Genomic DNA, 20,012 nt, shown 5'->3' with positions numbered 1-20,012 from the left:
AAATCGAACTGGGGTTAAGACACTGGTGCAGAAGACAACACTTAAGTGGCCTCAAGCTTACAATCTAGCATGTGTGTTTGATGTTGAGTTTTAATTATTTTTCTGAGGAGTGAGTCATAAAATTCCCCTTTCTTCCCCTTTCTGTCTTTCCTTAGTTTGGCTCCATCATTTTGATTGAATTAATTTTATTTTAATTGAAGTATGATAGATGCATGCTGAAAAGAAATAAAGAATATTTATTGTGACCATCTGAGTGAGAGTGTTAAAAGGAGGGGAGCGAATTTCTCCTCCTCACCTGCGAGTAACATATAAAGCAGGCTTAAATCATAGGTTTTAATTGTAAGTCAATTCTGTTTAAAACAAAGATGTGAAGGACATCCAGTGGAACAGTTCTGATGAAGTATCACTGGACTTGAAATGTTAACTCTATTTTTTCTCTACACAGACTGCCAGACCTGCTTTGTTTTTCCAGCAATCTCTGGCTTTGTTCCAGCATCAGCAGTTCCTTGTGTTTTATTTCTGAAGTTATACATGTCCTTACTTTCCATTCTCTGCATTCAAAGGATCATCTCCACCATTTCCACCAGCTGTAGCAGGATGCGGTCACTGAACACATCTTCCCCTTCCAATTCCTCTATAAACATTCTGCAGGGACTGTTCCCATCAAGAAACCCTGGTTCACTCCTCCATCACTCCTAAAACTTCCATACAAGATGTAACACCTGCCCATTCATTTCCTCCCTGCTCTGTCTAAAAGACTCCAAACACATTTTCCTGCAATCTAGTCGAATACACTAGCTGCATTCAACCCACTCTCTTTTACATTGGCAAGACCAAATACAGACTGGGTGACTGTTTTGCAGAACACCCATCTCAGTCTGTAGAAATGAGCCTGACCCCCCAGTTGTTTCCCATTTTAATAAACCACCTTATTATCATGTGAACATTTCTATCCTGGGCCTGTTGCAATATTCCACCATAAGACCTTGTTACACCTAAAGGTCACAATATTGAATTCGATAACTTTAGAAGCTGACCAAATAATGTCTGTTGTTCATTTTTCTTATGTTCTTGCTTCCACTCCCCCCTTCCCCCGCCACCTTATCATGTTTGTGACTGTTTACTTTACACTTAGTAGGAATGACCACTTCTCTCCCTTTTACACCTTTACACCTTTTCTCCACAATTAAAAATCCTTTTTGCACTGGGCCTCCACACCATCCATCCTCTTGCTCCTCCTCTGCCTCTGTCAAAAATCTAAATAAGAACTTTTTTTCCCACACCTGTCAATTCTCAAGAAGAATCATATCAGACTCAAAATGTTAATTCTATGTTCTTTCCACAGATGCCAGTAGACTTATACTGAGTTTTTCCAGAATGTTCTGTACTTGTTTCAGATTTCCAGCATCTGCAGTATTTTGCCTTTCGACAAAGATTATGAATGAGCTATTCTCAGCTTTACTAATGCCCTTTAGGGAATCTGTCATGTTTATTCAGTTAGGCTACAAATAAATCCCCAGACCGATTTCCCTCTCAAGTGGGCTATTGAACAATTTAAACTGTTACAGCAAAGTGCAAAAAGAATATAACTGTATAAACCAACCAGCTCTGACCCAAGCACCCAAAACAACAATGCCAGACAATGCTCAATAAAGTTGTCCTTACTAATATTTTGCACCAAAATGGAAGAGCTGTCCTACAAACTCATCAAACAATCTGACATACTCGCCAAATCATACCCAAAAGTCAATTTTCCAGGTTCTTCTATCTCCATCTCTGGGTATATCCTGTCCTGTCAGCAGGACAGACCCAGCAGAGGTGATGCCGCTGTGGAATGTAGTCAGGTGGCACCGGCCCTGGGAGTCCTCAACATTGACACTGGACCCCATGAAGTGTCAGGGCACAAGGTCAAAATGGGCAAAGAAACCTCCTGCAGATGACCATCCACCATCTACCCTCACCTGAATGTTGAATAACATTAGGAGAAATACTGAGGGTAGAAAGGGGACTGAATGTAATCTAGTTAAGGGACTTCAATAGCTATCCTAAGAGCAGTCTGGCACCACCAAAGCTGACCAGGTTAGCTGAGTCCTCCTGAAGAACATACTTCACAACTGGACCTACTTTCAATGGTGAGGGAGGCGGTAGCGGGTGGAAACCTAATTGACCTCATCTTCACCAAAGTCCTTATAGCAGATGAATAGGAAGAGTTTGGAGGGATATGGGCTGGGTGCTGGCAGGTGGGACTAGATTGGGTTGGGATATCTGGTCGGCATGGACGGGTTGGTCCGAAGGGTCTGTTTCCATGCTGTACATCTCTATGATTCTATGACTCTATGTATCTGCCCATGACAGTATCTGTAAATGATCCTTCTGGAGATCAAGACTTGTCTTCATATTGATGATCCTCTCCATTGTGTTGTGTGGCACTATGTCTCCGCAAAATAGGATAAATTCAGAACATATCTTTCATCACAAAACTGAGCATCTATGACTCCTTGCAGGAATTATTTACAACCACAACTTGTAAGATCACCAGTAGGAAATGTTCAGTAGGTCTGGCAGCATCTGAGAGAAAAACAGAGTTGATATTTTGTTCAAATATCACTCTTCTTCAGTTTGCTGGTCTATTTGTAAATTTGAGCAATAGACAGTGGAAGTGTCGAGTTCATTTCCTTGGAAAGCCAAAGTATCTCAGAAAATTTTAGTAACAGGCCAAGCATTTTCTGCTTATTTAGTGCAGTGGTTATGCAAGTGTATTTCCCATTAACAGAATATTGCTGTCAGTTCAAAAAGATGTTCTGTCTCCCACAAAAATAGAGCAACCGCAAATCTGAATTTAGATATTGATGCAAAGCCAGTTTCCTCGCTTGTAGGTCTCAGTGATTGGCTAATTTTATTCCATAATCCATGATGACCACAGTATAGGGCATGCTCATTGCTCATTGCTCAACATTTGTTGAATAACCTTGAGTGTGCTTAAAGCTGTGCTTAAAGTTACACTAACAACCAAGTTACGATAATCAGTCAAGCACATAATGTGGCTCATTTATGCATACTGATCGTCACATACATTTATGTGCCAAGACCTGTTCACTGCAAATAAAAACATGGTGTCCAAATGTTGAGCCTTTTTTGAAATTGCATAGGAATTTAGGAGCCACAGTTCCTCACTCCTTTCTCCATGGCAACGTCAGCCAATTACACTCCACTTGCCAACAATTCACACACTTTTCACCAGTGGTAATAATTGTGCGCTTGTTCGAAATTTTTGTTTTGGAAACATATTAATTTTTATAGGACTATTCAAATGCTGTACTACCCAGTGAATGTTTATAATTGAGGAGTATAGGAATAGTTGAGGCATTCTTAAGATAGAAATCCGGAGGGCAAAAGGGGATATGAGGTAGCCATGATAGTTAAGGTTAAGGATAATCCAAAGAGATTCAAATGAGCAACTGGGGAGAGAATAGGGCCCTTACATATCAATGAGTCCATTTATGTTTGGAACCACAGGAGATGGATGAAATACTAAATGAATGTTTTGCATCAGTGTTTACTATGGAGAAATGAGCAATTTTAGCATGGCCTATGTAACAGACCTGCACATTTGTGGGAGATGACTGGAGCACCCCTCACAAACGGGGCAAACATACAAATTTCATATAGATAGTCACCCAGTGCTAGAATCGAAGCCAGGATCCTGGTGCTGTGAGATATCGGTGTTAAGCACTGAGCCACCATGCTGCCCCAATAGGCCAATAAATAAATTAATCTGAACAACTGAGAGTTTACAGACCAGTTACTTGGCTTAATTGTAAAGAACAAAGCACATAAAATATTTCATCATTTATGATTTACAGCAGTATTGCTATAACTGCTTTCTATTTCGTAAATGTGATGAACTATAGCAGTTCATAACAATTACTGGGAAATGTGTATCTTTTCCAATTTTTGATTATTTCTTTGTTTAATGTGAACTGTTATGGAATTCATAGCATTAACGCTTCCAACTTACTGTTAGAGAGTGGAAGCTTTTATGCAATTTCAATAATGAACTTATATTTCTGGAATGTCTTACATACCCTCAGAACACACACAACATTCGTGATTGGAAATGACCTGTTGTTGAAGGTTTCTGACTGTCTTGCACATGGCAAGGTCCAACAAACACAAATGATCTCTTAATCTGCTTTTGCTAGTATTAGTTAAGGGAAAAGTTTTGACCGAGACACTGGAAGGAATCCTGTGCACTTTCTAAACAAATTTGCAATTGCAATTACATCTTACTGTGAAAGTAGACAGTGTTCCATTCAAAACTGTATTCTCCAGATTAGATTTCATTTTAGGAGAGTAAGCTATAATTGGGATTTAGGAGCAGTAATAGACTGTCCAGCCCCACGAGCCTGCTTTTTTTTTAGATTAGATTAGATTACTTACAGTGTGGAAACAGGCCCTTCGGCCCAACAAGCCCACACCGCCCCGCCGAAGCGTAACCCACCCATACCCCTACATCTACATTTACCCCTTACCTAACACTATGGGCAATTTAGCATGGCCAATTCACCTGGCCTGCACATCTTTGGACTGTGGGAGGAAACCGGAGCACCACGCAGACACGGGGAGAACGTGCAAACTCCACACAGTCAGTCGCCTGAGGCGGGAATTGAACCCGGGTCTCAGGCGCTGTGAGGCAGCAGTGCTAACCACTGTGCCACCGTGCCGCCCACAATACAGTGGGGATAGAAACAGCATTTTAACAAGCTGCAGCGTTAGAGTTGATCTGCAGAAATGGCAGTAGTGGGATTCGAAACCACGCCCCTTTCGAGACTGGAACCTGGAACCTGGATCCAGCGCCTTAGACCGCTCGGCCACACTACCTGCTCTGCCATTCTAGATTGTAGCTTTTACATTATCTCCATATCCATGATGTAATCAATCACTAGAAATGAATATCTGTGTCTTAAATTTACTCAATGACCTAGCTCCCTCAGCCCTCGAAGGTACAGAATTCCAAAGAACCACTGCCCTCTGAGTGAAGAAATTCCTCCTCAACTCAATTAGTAAATAGTTTGTCTTTTATTCTAAGACAGTAACTCCTGGTTCTAGACCCTACAGACAAGGAAAATATCCTTTCTGCATCTACACTTTAAGAATTTTGTAACTTTTCCATGCAATTGCTCTCCTATTTCTAAACTCCAAAGAATACAGGCCCAGTCTCCTCAATCTCTCTGCTTAGAACAGACTGACTATCGCAGGAATCAGTCTGATGAACCTTTGGCTACACTTCCTCTATGGCAAGGGAACTAGAACTGCACATAATATTCCAGTTTGATGTCACTAATTGAAGCAAGATTCCTTTGCTCCTGTACTCAAATTCTCTTCTGATAAAAGCTAACATACTGTTTGCCTTCTGAATTGCTTGCTGCACCTGTATGTTAGCTTTCAGTACCTGGATACCTTTGGACATTAACACCATTCTCTCACCATTTGAGAAATACTCTGTGACTTCATTCCTCCTATCAAAGTGGAGATCCTCACAGTTAGCCACATTATATTCCATCTGCAGTGTACTTTCTCACCCATTCAGCTTGTCTAAATCTCCTTGAAGCTTTTTTGCCTCCTCTTCGGAACTCAAATTCCCTTCAGGTTTTGTGTTATTGCATATTTGGAAATATTACAATTGAGCCTCACTCCTAAATCATTAATATAGATTGTAAGTAGCTGTGGCCCAAATACTGATCCCCATGGCAACCCACTGGTCATGGCCTGTCAACCTGAGAATGACCCATTTATTCCTACTTTCTGTTCTTTGCTCATTAACCAATCCTCAACTTATGTTCGAATATTATCTCTAATCCTCATGCACTTTCATTTTGTTTAGTAAACTTTTGAGTGGAACTTTATCATAAATGTTCTAGGAGTCCAAATATATTACATTCACTGATTCTTCCTTATCGACTCTGCTCGTAACATTCCCAAAATAAGTCCAACATAAATCCACATGGATTCTGTTCAATCGGATATTTAATTTTCAAACATCAGTAATCACTTCCTTAATAAAGTTAAAGTACATTCCCTACTATTGACCTTAGGCTAATGGGTCATAGTTCCCCAATTTCTCCCTCCTTCCTTTCTTAAACAGTGGAATTACTTTCAAAGCCTTCCATTCTGCAGGCACTGTTTAAGAATTAATAGGATTTTGAAAGATGCATCCAAATTCTCTTTAGCCACTTCTTTTGGTGCTTACAGAGAAAGTAAATGTGTTGGTGATTATCTTTCAAAATCCTATTAATTCTGTAACAGCGTCTGCAGATTGGAATATTGAAGCAGAGGTTTGATCTCTATATACTAAGCATTTCAAAATTATTAACAGAATAACATATTCTTCAATCAGTGCATCCACTTACAATTTTAGAAGTACTTGTAAAATCTTGAGAGCTTATATAAGTCAGAACCATTTTCACTTTGAGTTATACAGCATGGTTCTAACTGTTCTAAATGCAGATTTCCCATGCCACGCAGTGGTCACGCTGGAGTGTGTATCTGCTGATGCCCAGTAGCCCTGCTGAGTGGACATACAGGCAGACAATAGACCTACCAACCCACACTGTTGGAATATTAACTGGATTCCAGATTAAGAAAATGATTAGGTTAGGTGTAAGGTTATTCACAAAAGGGATTGAGAATTAGTTCAGACAAAGGCGAGAGATGTGATTCTGATGTTGGTTGGTCCAGTGCAGGTAGCAGTGAGCCCTGAGGATTGGCAACTGAGTTTGGGTCCAGTGTAGACAGTGGTGAAGTGATGGAGGAGGGATAGCAGCGCAGGCATCATTGATGACGAGCTAGCTCAGAACTGATGGACTCTCTTTAAGCTATATCTTACACCTTTTTCCTCAAAATTATTCAAAATGACACAGAATTATGGGGACAAATGAAAGCTTCTCCCTGTATTTTATTGTATTCTTACATTAAAATAGATATGACAATAAAAAAAGATTTTTTTTACTACAGGATCTGGAAAACATCATGTGTCCCACACAGAAATAAGGAAATAACTCACATTCTGGCCTTGCCAACAATTGGACTGCCAGCTGACACTATTAAGGACAGTAGTACTTCAGGTACAGCATGCTCAGTTGGCTCAGGAGGCTTCAAATCTTGTAGCACGCTGCAAAGACCAGTATTAACTTACCTGATAAACACAGACTTCTCATGCGCTCTTCCTCAAAGACATCAGAAAACTCACTTGCATGTTGGTTTGGTGGTCTGGGTCATGCTGACTACAAGCAGCAGTCGCATGACTTCTATCTTCTCACAGGCTCACTTGTCCCTCCTCCTAGTTGGTGAGGCTACTGTTACTTGTTGCTGCTTGATCCCCTTCCTCCATCCAAATAAATGAAGAAGGAATGGCATCATATTGAGTATTTCTTACAGGGTCTAATGCTAAATAAATGAAAAATAAAGCAATCCCCAAACTCCAAAATCAATTTGAAATACAAGAGGTACAATTAACGCACAGATTCCTGGGATCTGAATGTCTTGTTGTTGTGTATGATTTTAGTTTTGGTACCTGAATTCCAGATAAATTTTATGCTGCAAGTTTGTCACCTGGCAGGATTTCAGATTTGTCAAGTTAAAATTGCATGTCCCCGTGCAATACAACAAATCACAGTTTGCTCCCGGTATCAGCCTATTTCTGACACATGCATCAGTCACAAAAATAGTGCCTGGTTAAAGTATTAGAGGGTCCAGGTATGATGGGCCAGTTAAAAATTGAAGAGTGTGCTTCTAAACTTTGAGCGAATCCCAGATTCAATTTGCTGTTCAATTTGTATAATATAGAGATTGAAAACAACTGTGATAACGTGTCAACATGTTTGGCGCAAGCTCAGAATGTCACAATAGTACTTGGTATTGCAACAGTGATAAATGAAAGTTTCTATAAAATACTTGTATATCACGACCATGGCTTGCATGAATCTTTGACTTACAATCTTTAAAATTCCTCAGTTGCAACACTAATCACTGCAAGTAATGTAAATCAAAATTGGATTTATTATGTGACTGTCGCAAGTCATTAATCATAAGGGTGGCCTAATATGGTATGCTTATCTTATACAGCATGATTGTACCCTCAAGTATCAGCTGGACTTGAGGTGCACTCAGAATCACAGAATTGTTACAGTGCAGAAAGAGGCCATTGGGCCCTTTGTTTGTGTACTAGCTCACACCCGATGTAATATGTCATCCAGTGGGCACTAGATTAAAAAACAATTAGCTGTGAGAAAGCTGACTGATTTACCCCCTCCCTTCTTTATAATTCCGGATAGACAGCAATTGCAATGACCCTGTGATTGTTCTTAGAATTAAGATTCATTATTCTCAGAGATTTGGTGACTATATTATACCTTCTAATAATGTCATTTATTATGTGTAGATTGATCCAAATTTGGCTCAGTGGGAATGCGCAGCAGAATCTCACCTGATATAACTTATCTTTGTAGGTTCTATTGGTCTTTGCTAAAGAGGACAGTCAGAGTGATGGCTTTTGGTGGGCATGTGATAAAGCTGGATACAAGTGCAATATCGCACGGACACCAGAGTCTGCCCTGGAATACTTTCTGGATAAACATCATGAAATGATAGTCATTGACAACAGACATGCCAGATGTTTTGATGCTGAAGCTCTTTGCAGGTAATCCGACAGGTCTTTTGGAAATAGATCGGCAGCCTGTCAGACATAGTCATGGTTTCAGTTCCTGGAATCGGTATTTCTGATTTGTATGTTTGAATTATGGTAAGTGGAACTATATTAGTGACATACAGCAGAATCTTATGTTGGAAGGTTTGACAGAGGGGGTAAGCTTTGGAGTGGCCTTCTTAAGCCCTACCCCAAACTGTTCCAATTTTACAGCCTAGGGCAGCTCACCCAACCTCATCTTCACCTGAGACTATAAAGTGTTCAGTTAGTGACCACTTAAGGGCCACTTCCATCACAGCTTTAGTTTTGCTGTGCTCTTCACTCTGTTCAGTTTTGGACAAGAAGGGAGGAATGGGATTCCAAATAAAAGCACTGTTTACACATTGGGTGGTTCCTACACCCAAAGGTCTTACATTTGTGGGTATTTCTTCCCCACCCCTGGACTGTCTGTCAAGATTCTATCTCCTTTCCATCCAACTGGGGCCTCACCACCCCACCCTGTCATGAGACTACCACAACTTGACTGTTTTGATCTTGGACTCCAGTACTTGGAATCTAGTGATGCAGTCCAAGGTCTGGCCACAGCTGCCACTTCTGCAGCTGACACCAGCTTGGCAAACTGGGTATCTGAGGCAGGACTTTGTCTTGAGTGCAGGGCAGAAGTCCCATGTCCAAAAGGCTGTAAGGCTGCCACAGTCAGACTCTGCAGTTTGTGGAGGGTGGAAGATGCTGTCCATATGAACAGAAGATAAAGAAACTGGAGTATATCATATCATTCCTCAAGCTTAATCCACCATTCCATATAATCATAGTCGATGTTACACCTCAGGCTGTCTTTCTCATCCTATCCCTTAGTTCCCTTAGAGTCTAGGAATTTGTGTCTAAATGTGTCTTATTTGGTCAGTTTTGCAATTTCTTTGTTTTAAAGTTGCAACATGCTTGTTTAGGTTGATATCTAGATTCTAGGAGATTTTACAGTGTTTTTTTAAATTCCATAGTGATATCACCGTGGTGTGAGTTAGATGGTCTTATGGCCTAGTGAATAACACAAATTTCATTGTCTATTTACCGGTAAACAGTACTTGACACTCTCATTGTCTATTCAAAGATGTTAATTTTCTGAAAGGCTCCTGTCCCTGTCACATTTCCTTGTGGTTGAATAACTGAGTAGGTCAGAGAAGAATTTTCCAGGATTTTTGTTCCCTTATTTGCACACCTTTCTACCTCTTTTTTTGTTTCTTCCAGGAGAACGGTTGCTGGGTTTAAGGGGATGTAAGGGGTGGGGATGGATGGGCATTGGAGGATCGTATGTTTGGTGGCTGGTTGTGTTGTGACGGGAAGGGGGAAAAGAAGAAGTGTTCAACCACGATGCTCTGACCATGATGGTGCGAAAGGCTTGATGGACCAACTGGTCATCTCCTATTCATTTGTTTTATGTGTTTAATTCAGTCAATTTGCCTCAAACCATTGATAAGCCAAGCATATATGAGTGAGAGTTTTTAACAGGAACTTTTACAATACTTTAAAAATACTCATTGGAAATGAGATAATGTAAGGTATTTGATTGGATAGTGAATTATCATTTTGCAATCACCTTGTGAACATAGTCCTTTTTTCCTAAAGTCCTGATACTACTAAGTAGATGTCTTTCATTTAACTCCAGATTTTAACAGAATCTTCCCAGCGGGAATAGTATAGGCCGCATTTGGTGTTATGTTTCAGCAAAATCAACCTGAATATGACACATGCCTGCCAGTTCTCAGAGGGTTGGTTAAGTTAAATTAAAGTTTATTTCTTATATCTAGTTCTACCATTTTCTGCTCTTAATTCCCATACGGTGTCACTTGCACAAACAATTTATGATGATTCAGAAGGAAGAAATCAGATTAGATTAGATTACTTACAGTGTGGAAACAGGCCCTTCAGCCCAACAAGTCCACACCGCCCCGCCGAAGCGCAACCCACCCATACCCCTACATCTACCCCTTACCTAACACTACGGGCAATTTAGCATGGCCAATTCACCTGACCTGCACATCTTTGGACTGTGGGAGGAAACTGGAGCAAACCCACGCCGACACGGGGGCAATGTGCAAACTCCACACTGGAATTGAACCCAGGTCTCTGGCGCTGTGAGGCAGCAGTGCCACCGTGCCGCCCAAATTATTTATCATATTCAGGAAGGTCCATTTTAACTCTTGGCAGGATCCCCAATGCAGGGAGTTAAATATGGACAGCAATGATAGTACAGATATTGGATGTCTTGGGAATATCTGAATCTCAACAGATTCCAAATTTAGGTTCAGTTGTGTAAGTGTAAAACGACCCAGCCTAATACTGATTTGGTACTGATCGATATTACTATAAAGAGGACAGTAGGCTAGTGGTTACACTTCTGGAGAGATGTATTGGAATTGCCCAATGGCAGCTGAAGAAAGTTAAATTCAATTAGTAAATAAATCTGAAGTTAAAAGGTACTGTCGTTAGTAATAATCACGAAGCAGGGAGCAACCCAACTGTTTCACTAAGTGGCCCTCAGGAGGGGAAGTCTGCCACTCTCCCCAGTCTGACCTACATGTGACACCAGGCCCACAACATTGTGCTTCATTCTTAACAGCCCTCTGAAGTCAAGTAGCCAAATGAGATTAAAGTATTCACAGAGGTTTAATCACCTGACTTTCCCCCAAGCTCCAGTCAACAGTCAACTATCACATCCATCCTTGTGACACACTGCCTTCATCATCAACTGGAAAGCAGAAAGAATTTATTAACCAATCGTACGATGCTTGACTGTCCAACAGACTCTTCATTTTCCATAAAAGGAAATATCCAAAGAAAATCACACGATTTTAGGTTTCATCAAAATCTTCATGAAATTAATGTAACAGTCACTTTAGAATTTGAGAATTGAAGAATAAATCATGGTCATTTTTTGAAGATGTTTTGCAGGAAATTAAAAAGTAAGAATCTTACACTTTATAAATGTTTACTTCTTTTCATTCCTTAGGTCAATTCGAGCCACAAACCCTGGAGAAACCACAGTGATCCTGGTTGTAGTTCCTCAGTTGTAAGTACCTCATACTTCAGTATGTCACTGAGCAATTAAACTGCTTTCCAACAAAGATAAACAGATCAGGAAATTCCCCTATGAATTACGAGGAACATGATTTCATGATCTCTGTGTTCAAAAGTTGTAACAGGGTGCATTTAAAAATGTATGCGATATACTGCAGTCATTAGCCACATATATCCATTGATATTACTTGGCTATAATAATAATCCCTTTACCCAATCATAAATAGAACTAGCTCCCATTAATCAAATTGATGTTCTTTTAAGGAAGGATATAAAAATTATCCACAGGATAGAAAGAATTAGGGTACCACTCATTGCCAAGATTTAAATCATGAGGTGTACTGAATCAAATGTGCAACTGTCAATCTGCTGCCAGTATTGGGGGCTTATATGCATTGCTCTTGGGATGGGAATTCCACTCAATATGCTACTTGATCATCTCAGCAGAACTTATGGCTGATGAAAGCCAGTGCATTGCCCATACCCGATCTAATGAAGCGCTCAAGATCACACTGCATGTCTCAATTACTTCCAAATTCTCCACTGCTCCACAGAAACATTTAAAAAAATGTTGGTGGTCATCTATCAACTGTAAAGAGAATAAATAGGTCAGTATTTTGAGTTTGGATTGTAACTAAGGACAATGCTTGAAAGTTTAACCATCATTTTTCTTTCTCGATGCTGATGGATTTGTATATTTCCCACATCTGGTATTCTTGTTTCATTTTCATAAAGGAGCTTCCATCAACCGCTGTTGAGAGATAAAGCAGCTGGAAATATTTACAGCACTGGTAGCTTTTTCAAAGGAGCTTGAGGAAAGAAATGTTCCTTAAATTGGGGAATCAGCAGATAACATGCCAAGGACATTGATGGTGGAATAATCAAAGGCAGGCTCAGATTGAATATGTAGCCCTTCCTCAGCATTGATAGCCCTTATTGGAGCTGAAAGGTGCTCTGACTTCTGGCAGTTACCATTGGGATGGGTCATTTCTACAGGTATGTACTTCCGCCCTGACAATACTAGAGATTCTCTCACCACAGTTTGGAATGGGCTCTAAGAGCAGAGTGGCAGCCTGCAATCCCCTTCAATTTCAATTGTGGTTGAAGACAGAGGCTTTTAGGGTTATAAGTCATAAACATAGAGTGATTTCAAAGTGCCTACATTGTTTGAATATGTATTAACTCCAGCACTTATAAATAAAAATATTCCAGAGACCAAATCAAGAAGAAGCCTTATTGCCCACACAGCATATTCAATCAGAGCCCATCTATGATTATTCCACCATCAATGTCCTTCGCATGTTATCTGCTGATTTCCCAATTTAAGGAACATTTCTTTTCTTAAGCTCCTTTGAAAAAGCTACCAGTGCTGTAAATATTTCCAGCTGCTTTATCTCTCAACAGCGGTTGATGGAAGCTCCTTTATGAAAATGAAAGAAGAATACCAGATGTGGGAAATATACAAATCCATCAGCATCGATAAAGAAAAAAGATGGTTAAACTTTCAAGCATTGTCCCTGGATATAATCCAGTCCAAAATGTTGACCTGTTAATTCTCTTTGCAGATGCGCACAGATTCTCTAAGTATTATGTTTGTTTCAGGTCCCCAGTGTTTGCAGATTCTTAAAAAAATTTTTTTTTCCCTTTTAAAACACGACAAATGTTCCCAAATCAAAGATCCTCTTTGTCGATGACCACCTTCAACATGTCCAAACTCCAATCTTGTTCAAGTTACAATCAGCCAAGTATTTGTGGTAAAAAGCAATTTTTAAGAGATCATGATTTCTTCCAACATTTAGTTGAAAAAGATTCCTTTTGGGTTTAGTCAACTCATAATGAAATTGGATATAAAACCTTCTCTATTTTGTAAAATATCATGATGTAATTAAAACGAGTTCCTGTCAAATATCCTAATTATCATGGGTGTTGGGATTACTCCAACTTGGGGAATCACATAAATATACAAATTAAGACCCAAAGTAGGTTATTCAGTCCCTCAATCTTACTTTGCCATTTGAAAAGAACATGACTAACCTGATTGTAATCACAACTCCATTTTCCCTCCTTCCTCTGATAACCATTGAAACCCTAGACACAGTACACAGGGCAAAAATGTTGTAAATTACAGATAAATGATCACCATCCTTTGAATATTCAAGGTCTTGTTAATGTGATTTTCAGCCAGATTTATTCAAGGATGTCCAGAACTAATGCCCAAGAGAGATGTGAGAATCAATGTGCATGTCCTTTCATTCATTCTTTCACAGGATACAGGCATCACTAGCTGGGCTAGCATTTATTACCCTTCCCTAATTACCCTAAAGAGGGTGGTGGTGAGTCACCCTCTGGAACTGCTGGAGTTCATATTGAAATTCAGATCAGGTCCTGCAGCAATTGTAAAAGCCCATTAAGAATTTCTGTGAAAAAAAGCAGATCACGCAAACATTTCACTCATTTTTACCTGGATAAATTCCATCCAAACAATATTGCTGCTAATGGCTGCTAAAGACATATACTTTTGGACTCCTCCTGGCCTCTCAAAACTACAAAAGGCCTGCTGTTACCACCATTGGATGATGACACCATTACCCCATGTCTCCACCCCTACAGACACAACTAGACACACACACCTTCCTTTCACTCCCAGCTTCTGGATTGGCTTGCTGACAGAGCAACTTCCTGATGTAGCAAGTGGCTCACTTTCCCTCTGAGCACTTAGCTCGCTGGCTGTATTCTGCTCCAGTCTGAGTTACGAGAAATGTTAGGATCTCCCATAGTTTGCATTCCCACTAGTGCACTGCTGTCCATGTGTCCTTTTTGGAGAAGTCTTACGTTCATCCCCAGTACTTCTGGGGCAGATATATAAAACAGTAGCAGATAGAACACTATTCAGAGGGAGAAGTTTGATGTAAACTTCACTGTTTGTTTCTTCCTGCAGGTGTAACGATCAAGAGGAGAGTTCAGTCTTGCCCCTCCTTAATGCAGGTTTCAACAGGGTATAAAACTCTACCTTATTTGCTTACCATCATTCACTTCATGGTTGCAGCTGTTTGACTGAAAGCATGTTTATTCTTTGGTACAACTGCAGCCAGATTAGTTTGAGTGTGTTGAAGGATCTGCAAAATGCAAGTCACCCTCATCTTCCTTTATGAATCTGCACCTGTACTCTTTTCACAGCAGTCTGACATATTGCTTGCTCAATGTATATTCGTGTATAGAGGCTCAAAATGCATAAACATTGGTCTTCTCATGAACGCTAGACTCAGAGGATGTAACCAAATGTAATGCAGATTATTGCAATTTGACATTTTTGAAATGTTATACACTTCAAAACTGCAAAAAAGCTTAATTTATTACTTTTTGCAGTTCTCTTTTTTTTTAAAGCTTTCTGTCATTGATTATTCCATTAAATAATCTCAGCTTGATGATGACAGGGAAAGTAGGTATTTGAAATTGTTTTTGTAAATGTGAACTACAGAGACACTCTTTACTGAGGCGTGATCAAAGACAAGAATAAGGCCAGTCAGTCATGAAATCTCAGCACCTTTCATATATGATATACAGAAAATCCTTGGTATCTGAAAAAGCCCAAAAAATACATATCAACAAAATTTGACATCCTCGGGCAAAACTCTCATATCTGCAATTTTTAGCCTTTTAAAGTTTTTGTGAAGATTTGTAGTTCAGTTTGTAGATGTGATGGTTGGTTTGTCAACCAAGCTGGTTGATTTGTATGCAGATGTTCATCACCCTGCTAGGTAACATCATCAGTGCGACTTCCAATGTGACGTTGTTCTACTCTGCTTTTTATCTCACCCAGTCTGTTTTGTTGGGTTGTGTCATTTCCGGTCCTGCTCCACAGTGGCTCATATTTAAGATTCATTTTTTGTATGTCTGTTGATAGCATTCCAGATTGAGAACCAGGCCTCTAGGAATTCCCTTGTGTGTCTTTGGTTAGCTTGTCCCAAGATGGTTAGGTTATCCCAGTCGAATTGGTGGCCCTCCTTGTCTAAGTGTATGGAGATGAGTGAGAGTTGGTCGTGTCATTTTACTGCCAGTTGGTGTTTGCGTATTTGTGGAATCTCCTTCTAGTCTGTCTGATGTAATGTTTGTGGCAGTCACTGCATGGAACTTTGTATATTATGTTGGTTCTGTATGTTGCAGCTATGAAGTCTTTCACCCTTGACAGCAGTTGGCATGGTGTAGTTGTGCGTTTGTGTGCAACCATGATCACGAGAGGTCGTAGGAAACTTGTAATTTCTGATATGTTGTTAAGATTATTTGGCTGTACTGTGACTTCATGATGTTGTTTGTTCCATAGGCATCAGCGGATGAAGCTGATTGGGTATCCATTGTTTGCAAAAACTTTGTTGTGGCATCCTTCTTTTTTGTGTAGTTCCAGGGTGTTGCAGTGTGGTATTGCTCGTTCAAATACTGTTCTGACACAGCTCTTTTTGTTGACGTTGGAATGGTTGTGTTGAAATTAAGGCATTTGGCCTGTATGGGTTGCCTTCCTGTAAACCTTGGTTTGGAATTCATGTTGGTCATTCTTTCCACCATTACATCCAGAAATGGCAGTTGGTTGTTGTTTTCCTCGTCTCTGGTGAACTTAATACTGATGAAAATGTTGTTGATATGTCAGTGTGTTGCCTCTAATCTAGCGCTTTTGGTAATGATGAACGTACCGTCCACATATTGTATCCACAGCTTTGGTTGGATCAAGGGGAGGGCTGTGTGTCTGTCTGACTGTTTGAGGACCTAACATACACTCCCAGCAAAGTGATCATTCCTTTTTGGTATTTAATAGCTCCATCACATGTCTGCAGGAATCATGGAGTTCTCCAGCATGGAAACAGGCCCTTCAGTCCAACTCATCCAATTCTTCTTGTCATCGCAGAAGAGGCTGGAGCGGGAGTGATGGTTGCAATCGGCCAGGAGCTGGGATTCCTTGTGACGTCAGTGAGTTGGCAGTTGCAGCTTTGGCTGTGTGGTGGGCCCAGATTATGACTCCAATTATGTCATTGAGGTGGCGGCAGCAGAGCCAGGGACTCCTGGGGCATTGGATGGACCCAGAATGGGGACTCATTACAGCTCAGAGACTGGAACACCTTACAGAAACCCTAAGATCTTAAGAAAACCTGGAGCCTTGCCTGACAAGGGAGACTGTAAATTTGAACACCATTTCTTATTTTCCTGCCTTTATATTTTTCTTCAATTGAATAGAAGATGAAGCTTTAAGTAATTTCTTTTTATTCATTTTGTAATCCAAAACGGCGCTGGATTGTGGCAACACAATCATTCATTTAATCTTGGAAAAGCTGTCTTTATATCACGTTCCACAATGATTTTCTGAAGCTTTCTTGAAAAGAAATAAGACCTTCACTTCACTGACAACCAAAAACCCATTTACCTCTACATCAGAATCCAGGTTCCCAAGTAAAAGGAATGTATTTAAGCTTCATCAAAGTAGACTAAAGAAGGACAGCAAATGACATACACAGTGCACTGGGAACTGGCAGCAAGCCTATACTCAGTGAAGCTCAGGAGAGTTCAGTGCCAGTATGGCACAAGCTGTACAGTGAATTTGAATTTAAAGCCCATATTTTCCAGACCCTTCTTCCATTTTCTCCTTCTTCCCAAGACAAATATTCTTTAGCCAGTATCAAATGTCTTCTGGAAATCTAAGCACAGTACATCCTCTTTAGCCAAAACATGTGTTAATTCCTCAAATAATTCCAATAGTTTGATTAAGACAATTGCCCTTTCAGAAAGCAACAAACAACGAAAAGCTAAGAAACATCTGCCTGATTACTTGAACTTATCCAAGTGTTTAACTATAAATGTTTGTGTTTAGTTCTGGTCACCTCATTAGAAGAAAGATGTGGAAGCTTTAGAGAGGATGCAGAGGAGATTTACCAGGATGCTGCCTGGACTGGAGGACATGTCTTATGATGAAAGGTTGAGGGAGCTCGGGCTTTTCTCATTGGAACGAAGGAGCATAAGAGGTGACTTGATAGAGATGTACAGGTGTTGAGAGGTATAGATGGAGTGGATAGTCTGAGATGTTTTCTAATGGCAGAAATGTCTATCATGAGGTTGCATAATTTTAAGGAATTCGAGGAAGGTTTAGGGGAGATGTCAGAAGTAGGTTCTTTATGCAGAGTGGTGGGTGTATGGAATGCAGTGCCAGCAGTGGTAGTAGAGTCAAATACATTAGGGATACTTAAGCGACTCTTGGATAGGCACATGGAAGATAGTACAATGAAGGGTATGTAGGTTAGTCTTATTTGAGAGTAGGGCTGAAGATGTTGTACTATTCTATGTTCTATAACATTTTAATAATAGCTTCTAACATTTTTCCAAAATCACATGTCAAGCTAACTGGTCTATAGCTTCCTGTTTTCTGCTTCCCTCCTTTTGGGCAAAGCAGTTACTTTCACTAGCTTCCCTATTTAAGGGAACCTTCCCCAAATCAAAGGGGTTTTGGAAATCTCAAAACAATGCAACAATCTTACAAGCCTTTTGATTTAAGACCTTATACACGGTGGCTCAGTGGTTAGTACTGCTGCCTCACAGGTAAAAACAATGACTGCAGATGCTGGAAACCAGATTCTGGATTAGTGGTGCTGGAAGAGCACAGCAGTTCAGGCAGCATCCAAGGAGCAGCGAAATCGACGTTTCGGGCATGCCTCACAGGACCAGGGACCCAAATTTTATTCGACTCTTGGGAAACTGTCAGTATGGAGTTTGCAAATTCTTCCAGTGTCTGTGAGGATTTCCTTTGGGTACTCCACTTTCCTCTCACAGTCCATATATATGCAGACTAGATGGATTGACCATACTAAATTGCCCACAGAGTCCAGGGATGTGAAGGTTAGGTGGATTGGCCAGAGGAAATGCAGTGTTACAGGGATTAAGGTAGGGCGGTGGGATGCTCTTTGGAGAATCAGTACAGACTCAATGGGCCAAATGGCCTCCTACTGTACTGTGGGGATTCTATAGTTCCTTGAAAGTGGAGTCGCAGGTAGATAGGATAGTGAAGAAGGCGTTTGGTATGCTTTCTTTTATTGGTCAGAGTATTGAGTACAGGATTTGGGAGGTCATGTTGTGGCTGTACAGGTCATTGGTTAGACCACTGGTGGAATATTGCATGCAATTCTAGTCTCCTTCCTATCGGAAAGATGTTGTGAAACTTGAAAGGGTTCAGAAAACATTTACAAGGATGTTGCCAGGGTTGAAGGGTTTGAGCTATAGGGAGAAGCTGAACTGGCTGGGGCTGTTTTCCCTGGATCGTCAGAGGTTGAGGGGTGACCTTATAGAGGTTTACAAAATTATGAGGGGCATGGATAGGATAAATAGACAAAATCTTTTCCATGGGGTCAGGGAGACCAGAACTAGAGGGCATAGGTTTAGGATGAAGGGGGAAAGATATAAAAGAGAAGTAAGGGGTAACTTTTTCACACAGAGGTTGGTACAGGTATGAAATGAGCTGCCAGAGGAAGTGGTGGAGGCTGGTACAATTGCAACATTGAAGAGGCATTTGGATGGGTATATGAATAGGAAGGGTTTGGAGGGATATGGGCTGGGTGCTGGCAAATGGGACTAGATTGGGTTGGGATTCTGGTTTGCATAGACGAGTTGGACTGAAGGGTCTGTTTCCATGCTGTATATGGCTCTATGACACTTGTCAGCCCACATCTCCAACAATTAATTTATTACCACTTGTCCAGTGATTGTAATTTTCTTGAATTCATCCCTCCCTTCAGTTTTCTGATGTATATCTGCTTCTGGAATGTTATTTATAGCCTCTATAGTGAAGACTGAGGCAAAATATCTGTTTAATTAATCTGCCATCTCCTTTTTTATCATTATCAATTATCCAGTGTTACTTTCTATAGGAACAATGGTCACTTTATTTACTTATACATATTTCTAGCAACTCTTAGTATCTGATTTTATATTTCTGGCTAGCTTTCTCTTGTACACTAATTTCCTCTCCTCATTAATCTTTCAGTTATTCTTTGTCTTTTTTATATCTGTCCTATTTTCTGATGTGCCACTTGTCTTTGCAGAATTATGTGCTTTTCTTTGAATCTGATGCTATTTTTAATCTTCATGTTAAGAAAGGAACTACAGATGTTGGGTCCAACCCACTGAATTTTTCTTATTCATTGAAATTTATCTATTCCATGTATTCTGAAAAGCCCTTAAATGTTTGCTACTGCATCTCTAT

The 20,012-nt window shown here is 40.3% G+C and overlaps 1 protein-coding gene across 5 annotated transcripts in view; it reads left to right on the top strand.

Annotated features, from left to right (window-relative positions):
* The window catches only part of pde8b (phosphodiesterase 8B), a 311,487-nt gene that overhangs the window by 225,812 nt on the left and 65,663 nt on the right, over nucleotides 1-20,012 (top strand). For 4 of the 5 annotated variants that reach the window (XM_072547546.1, XM_072547538.1, XM_072547530.1 and 1 more), the window contains exons 3-5: nucleotides 8,508-8,698; nucleotides 11,712-11,771; nucleotides 14,718-14,775. In XM_072547546.1, the coding sequence (XP_072403647.1) occupies nucleotides 8,508-8,698; nucleotides 11,712-11,771; nucleotides 14,718-14,775 (309 nt within the window). Of the gene's footprint in view, nucleotides 1-8,507; nucleotides 8,699-11,711; nucleotides 11,772-14,717; nucleotides 14,776-16,605; nucleotides 16,739-20,012 lie in introns of those variants that run through there. The other variant, XM_072547555.1, reaches the window with a different exon arrangement.

The sequence above is a fragment of the Chiloscyllium punctatum genome, chromosome 2 (assembly GCF_047496795.1).
Source record: "Chiloscyllium punctatum isolate Juve2018m chromosome 2, sChiPun1.3, whole genome shotgun sequence".
Taxonomy (NCBI): domain Eukaryota; kingdom Metazoa; phylum Chordata; class Chondrichthyes; order Orectolobiformes; family Hemiscylliidae; genus Chiloscyllium; species Chiloscyllium punctatum.
Note: the sequence above shows the minus strand (reverse complement) of the source record. Positions and strands in the feature narration are given on the sequence as shown.